Here is a 7005-nt window from a genome sequence, read left to right as displayed (position 1 = left end):
TACAGTACGTATATTCCGTTTTTATAAAATTGTCTTTCAAAACAAATTCTGTCATATTTTGTTGTTGTTTGAAGCTTATCCCTCTGGGATGCATTCACATGTTTTAATCATTCATCCATTGGACAACATACTGTAAGCCACATTTTAACATGTTCACATTTTGTGTGTTTTTGGTCAATTTTTTTAATTGAATTTATCAACTTTCCCACTGACTACACGTGGATTGTGTTTTTAGCCACTTGTGTACAGTGCATGACACAATCCAGATGGTAGTGTCCATTGTGGTCGTCTACGACCATGTATTTCTAATTTAGGAATGTTATCTATTTGTGATGCTGTGACTGCTATATTCCATGAGCCGTTGATCTGGATGACCTCATTGACTTGATATCAGCTCTGTAAATGCATCAAAGTAAATAGGAGTGCTAGCATTGACAAATATTCTGTATAATAGCAATTCTGAAAAAAATCATCAATTTATTAAAATAAGAAAAATACTAAGCAAAAGAACATCTTTGCAAAAATTACAGGAATCTTGATTTTGTAGAGCTGCACAGGAGTGAAGGGATGTACAGTGGGTACGGAAAGTATTCAGACCCCCTTAAATTTTTCACTTTTTTATATTGCAGCCATTTGCTAAAATCATTTAAGTAAATTTTTTTCACATTAATGTACACACAGCACCCCATATTGACAGGAAAAAAACTGAATTGTTTAAATTTTTGCAGATTTATTACAAAAGAAAAACTGCAATGTCACACAGCCATAAGTATTCAGACCCTTTCTCAGTATTTAGTAGAAGCACCCTTTTGAACTAATACAGCCATGAGTCTTTTTGGGAATGATGCAACAAGTTTTTCACACCTAGATTTGGGGATCCTCTGCCATTCCTCCTTGCAGATCCTCTTCAGTTCTGTCAGGTTGGACGGTGAACGTTGGTGGGCAGCCATTTTCAGGTCTTTCCAGAGATGCTCAATTGAGTTTAAGTCAGGGCTCTGTCGGGGCCATTCAAAAACAGTCAAGTTGTTCTAAAGCCACTCCTTCTGTATTTTAGTTGTGTGCTTAGGGTCATTGTCTTTTTTTAAGGTAAACCTTCGGCCCAGTCTGAGGTTCTGAGCACTCTGGACAAGATTTTCGTCCAGGATATCCCTGTACTTGGCCGCATTCATCTTTTCTTCTATTGCAAACAGTCTCCCTGTCCCTGCAGGTGAAAAACACACCCACAGCATGATGCTGCCACCACCATGCTACACTGTTGGGACTGTACACGACAGGTGATGAGCAGTGCCTGGTTTTCGCCACACATGCCACTTAGAATTAAGGCCAACAATTTCTAACTTGGTCTCATCAGACCAGAAAATTTTATTCCTCACCATCTTGGAGTCCTTCAGGTGTTGTTGTTTTTTTTTTTTTTAGCAAACTCCATGCTGGCTTTCATGTTTTTTGCACTGAGGAGACTCTATCGGGCCACTCTGCCATAAAGCCCTAACTGGTGGAGGGCTGCAGTGATGGTTGATTTTCTAGAACCTGCTCCCATCTCCCGACTGCATCTCCGGAGCTCAGCCCCAGTGATCTTTGGGTTCTTCTTTACCACATGAAAGCCCGCATGGAGTTTTCCTAAAAAAAAAACACCTGAAGGACTCCAAGATGGTGAGAAATAAGATTCCCTGGTCTGATGAGACCAAGATAGAAATTGTTGACCTTAATTCTAAGTGGCATGTGTGGAGAAAACCAGGCACTGCTCATCACCTGTCAAATACAGTCCCAATGGTGAAGCATGGTGGTGACAGCATCATGCTGTGGTTGTGTTTTTCAGCTGCAGGAACAGGACGACTGGTTGCAATCAAAGAAAAGATGAATGCGGCCAAGTACAGGAATATCCTGGACGAAAACCTTCTCCAGAGTGCTCAGAACCTCAAAATGGGGCCGAAGGTTCACCTTCAAAAAAGACAATGACCCTAAGCACACAGCTAAAATACCATAGGTGTGGCTTCAGAACAACTCCGTGACTGTTTTTGAATGGCCCAGCCAGAGACCTGACTTAAACCCAATTGAGCATCTCTGGAAAGACCTGAAAATGGCTGTCCACCAACGTTCACCATCCAACCTGACAGAACTGGAGAGGATCCCAAAGGATCCCGTGCTGGAGCCTATCCCAGCTGTCATCGGGCAGGAGGCGGGGTACACCCTGAACTGGTTGCCAGCCAATCGCAGGGCACATAGAAACAAACAACCATTCGCACTCACAGTCATGCCTACGGGCAATTTAGAGTCTCCAATTAATGCATGTTTTTGGGATGTGGGAGGAAACCTGAGTGCCTGAAGAAAACCCACGCAGGCACGGGGAGAACATGCAAACTCCACACAGGCGGGGACGGGGATTGAACCCGGGTCTTCAGAACTGTGAGGCTGATGCTCTAACCAGTCGGCCACCGTGCCGCTTTTAGTTTTTTTTTTTTTTTTTTTTTTTAATAAATCTGCAAAAATTTCAACAATTCAGTTTTTTCCCTGTCAATATGGGGTGCTGTGTGCACATTAATGAGGAAAAAATGAACTTAAATGATTTTAACAAATGGCTGCAATATAACAAAGAGTGAAAAATTTAAGGGGGTCTGAAAAGTTTCCGTACCCACTGTATAATCATTTTGTGTGACATTGATGTACTTTGGTTTATTGAAAACCAATTTATTGTAAATTAAACAAAAATCAATAGAAGATCATGTCACATTACAGCACTGTTATCAACAAAATAATTTGTTTTATGGGGCAACTAAAAAAGAAATGTGCAGCTTTGTTTTTGTTTCATTGTAAAGTTTTCACATCTTTATCCCGTTATTTTCTTAATATTTTGGGAAGCTCAGATAATACAGTGTCTTTACATACAAGGTATTGATCACAATGATTATATTAGAAACAAACACGGTAAAACAATGAATATTAGCAAAATTGAAGCAAAAAATAACAGAAAACATTTTATTTTAAAGAGCTGCACAGGAATATCAGCATGCAAAATATGTTGGGGTACGTCCACTTTGGTTTATTGAAAACCAATTATTGTACTTATTTATACTAAATTAAACACATCAATAAAAGGAGTCACTGATGGTGTAGTGGTACACTCGTCTGACTTTGGTGCAGGCAGCGTGGGTTCAGTTCCCACTCAGTGACGTTGTGAATGTGAGTGGGAATGGTTGTCCGTGTCTATATGTGCCCTGTGACTGACTGGCGACCAGTTCAGGGTGTAGTCAGCCTTTCGCCCGAAGTCAGCTGGGATAGGCTCCAGCGTCCCATGACCCTAACCAGGATAAGCGGTGTTGAAAATGGATGGACATCAATAAAAGATAATCTTACAATGCAATAATCTATATGTCCACCAAAAAGAAATGCACAACTTTAGTTATTTTTTCACATTTCACTACCCTTTACTTTCATACATTTCTGGAACCCTCAGAATATCCAGTGAATAATTTACATAGAAGGTACTGACAAACAAACATGGTAAAGCAATGAAAATAAGATATACAAGGAAACTTGATTTCAAAACGTCCAACCTTGGTTTCATCGGGTCGTCGCAAAATCTCCCAAGCATCCATTAACGCTTATCCTCATTATGCCCATGGATGCGCTGGAGCACATACTGGCTGACTTTGGGTGAGAGGTGGGGTACACCCTGGACTGGTTACCAGCCAAATGGGAGGGCACATACAGACAAACATGGAGAAACAACCATTCGCAACTAAGGATAATTTACTCTCCAATTAACCTAACGTGTTTTTGGAACGTGGAAGGAAACCATGGTACCCAGAGAAAACGCACAGAAGCGTGGGGAGAACATGCAAACTGGAGCCTGGCTATGAAACCACGACCGCTGAATTGTGAAGCAGATGTACTAACCAGTCATCCACCATCTTATGTGGTCCGATGAAACCATGGATCAACTTTGTTGACCATAATTCCACAAGGTATGTTTAGCACAAACCTAACAGTCTTCATCACCAAAAGAACACCATACCTCCAGTGAAGCATGGTGGGGTCAGTATCATGCTTTGGTTTTTGTTTTTGTTTTTTTCCAGTTGGAACCAGGCCCTTAGACAACTGAAGGGGATTATGAACAGTTCCAAATACCAGTCAGTGATTGGACAAAACCTTCAGGCCTTTGCTATAAAATGAAAACAAAAATGGCAGGAAAAGAATCCTAGAATAGCTGAACATTATTGGGGGTTAATCAGGGGCACTTTAATTTGTGGCAGGTGTGCACTGACTTTCATTAACATGAGTTTTAATGTAATTGGTTCAGCCACATCCCAGTTATACTGTCAGAGGGTGTGCACACTTCTACAACCACATAATTTTTAAAAATTATTTTTATTTCCTCTCATAAAAATATATATATTGAGTTGTACAGGTCACATTAATGATGGAAAAAGTTTGAAAATGATTGATCTTGGTCTCATTGCTTTGTATCACAAAAACCTGGCATTTGAACAGGGGTGTATAGACTTTTATATCTACTGTACAGTAGAATTACATCCAAGGCACTGATAACAGTGATTATATTAGAAACAAATATGGTAAATCAGATAAGAATGCTTGTGCAAAAAAACAAAAACAGGAAACCTGCATGTGCAAAACTGTATTTTGTGTTGAGCACTTTGGGTTAATGAAAACCAATTTATTTTCTATTTTAATGATTTTCCCCCCTATGCCTTCAAGAGAAATGTCATCAACTATTCTAAACAAAAATCAATGTAAGAGTCGGTTGCAAAGATTTTTTATTATCAACTTTTAATTCAAAAGACAAAAACATTGTTTTACACCACTGCATTTACACGAATTCATTTAATTGTATTCTTTTTTAAATTGATATCACCTCATGCTCACCCGCTCCCGCCAGCGGCACCACCATCACTTGGCAGGCAAACGAGCCGTCTCTACCCGACATTATCTCCGGTCAGACTCCGCTGGAAAGGAGGCTGAAATGACGGATGCAGCCATGGAAGAGAGACCCGGGGATAGTTTATTTACATCCGAAGAGGCTGTCCAAGTTTAAGGGGGAGCCGCTGCGTGCGTTTTCCCCTCTTTACTTTCACCGACCCCCTCCTCCGCTGGCAGAAATTTATAAAGAACAAAAAATCCAACGAGGGAGGGAGGAGGGGGGTTGATTATACGCCGAGGCTGAAATCGAGAGGCGAACCCAGGGAAAGAGGAGTAATTTGTACACGGGACTTTCCCCCTCTTAATCCCCCAAAAGGAGGGGGAAAAGTCGCAATATTGGACACGGAAAGGAATTAGCTCCTGACGGCGTGAAATCGTCTGCAATTGTGGATACTTTATATATTTTTATTACGAAAAAAATATGGCCGAGAACGTTCTGGACTCTGGCCCGCCTTCAGCCAAGAGGCCTAAACTCTCCTCTCCGGCACTTTCCGCCTCTGCTAGCGATGGAAACGGTACGTATGGCTGGAATATATCAGCCGTGACTGTCTTATTCGTCAACATGGCCATTTCTCGCCTGTTTCCGTGCGCCTGGAAGCGGGCGAGGGCGCGGGATTACTCTTGTGTTTTTGTCGTAGCTAGCTAATGTTAGCCGTGCTAGCAGCGAGTGTGTCGGACGTGCGGAGGAGCCATGGAGGAGCCCTCCCAGCCCAGCTAGCTCGCATGCTTTCAGCCGGAGCTAGCCCCGTTAGCCATCTGCTAGGCTACCTAACTGAAGACTTGGTTGTCCCGTGTCTAATTGTCTTTATAGCCGAGCTTTATTACAAGTCAAATAAAAGATCAAGTGGTCACGCTCGGACGCTTTATCACTGACAACAAGCCAATACCCCCCGGCCTTGTCTTAAATCGAAATTTTGCTAGCATTTAAAACAAATCTGTTACCCCCCACTTCATCACAAACTCGAGGTTGTTAGCAAACGTTAAATATTTTTACGAAAGCATAGGTTGTCGATGATATGGGCCTTTGTGGGAACAAAAGTCAAGCTATTTATTTTTTATTTTTTGTCTGGTGTTTAAGCTTTAATTGTCAAAGCTGGGGGTGTTTTTCTGGATGGTGTATGGCAGCAGCTGGAAGACTTGCCCGATCGCCAAACTATGTATCATGCATTGTGGACAGCGCCATGTCCAAAGCATCAAAAATCAAGTTTGCACGTAGACAGTCCTCCGTGCATAGAAGTCAGTCCAATCTCGACCTCTCTGTTTTTGTTTGAGTTTATTTTCTTAGGTGTAACAGCTGTCTGTGTCAACATTTTGTAAGTTGGTCAGCCATTACACACAATTCAACTCATACCTTGTATTGTACAGTTACAGTACATTCAGATTGAGGCAAATACTTTACTGACAACAAAATGACTCGTATTCTTATGTTAAGACTGTTTTTAAACATTTCATGCCCTTTTTTTGGGGGGGAGGGGGGATTGTGTGAAGTTGCTTTTATATAGTATGGGCACCATCAAAATGTCTTCAAAGTTAGGGTTTTGTTAACTGAAATGTAAACTCAACAAGCAGACATCTCAATTGGTGGTACTATATATCATAAAATAGAATAGAAAGTCTTTATTGTCATTGTACGAGCAGATACAATCAAATTGGGGTGCAACTCCAGGTTTGTGTTTCAAGAACGAAAATGTAAAAAGAAAATGGAAGAGAAAAATCTCGTGTTTAAAGCGACACTAAACAATAGAATTATACAGTGCAACTTTCAGTAATGTAGATTATGTTACAGAAGCAGCGAAGTTAGGAATGTTGAATGTACAAAGTAAACAATATATTTGCAGTGCAAATGGACCTATACATGCATATCTACAAAATACCTCTGATCGGTTTCTTTGGAATACACGAAGCAGACAAAGTAACGTGGATAATCTGTTATAAGAAAATCAGAAAGCATGCAGGTTGTAATACTGGTTAATGAGATGCAAACCAGTCATGTAAGGGACAAGCAAAACCCATTTTGCTCAGAATTTCCAACTTAAATGATAGCCATTTTAATTTTTTGCCTTTTCCTTT

General features: G+C 40.8%; 1 protein-coding gene across 2 annotated transcripts in view; it reads left to right on the top strand.

Moving 5' to 3' along the window:
• Nucleotides 1-4958: 4958 nt before the first annotated feature.
• ep300a (E1A binding protein p300 a) overlaps nt 4959-7005 on the top strand; it is a 37936-nt gene continuing 35889 nt past the window's right edge. For both annotated transcript variants that reach the window (XM_061705651.1, XM_061705650.1), the window contains exon 1: nt 4959-5450. In XM_061705651.1, coding sequence (XP_061561635.1) covers nt 5357-5450 — 94 coding nt within the window. In that variant the 5' untranslated portion in view covers nt 4959-5356. The remainder of the gene's footprint in view (nt 5451-7005) is intronic.

Source organism: Phycodurus eques, chromosome 19 (genome assembly GCF_024500275.1).
Source record: "Phycodurus eques isolate BA_2022a chromosome 19, UOR_Pequ_1.1, whole genome shotgun sequence".
Lineage (NCBI taxonomy): Eukaryota > Metazoa > Chordata > Actinopteri > Syngnathiformes > Syngnathidae > Phycodurus > Phycodurus eques.
The sequence above is the reverse complement of the archived record's forward strand: the minus strand, read 5'-3'. Positions and strand labels throughout refer to the sequence as shown.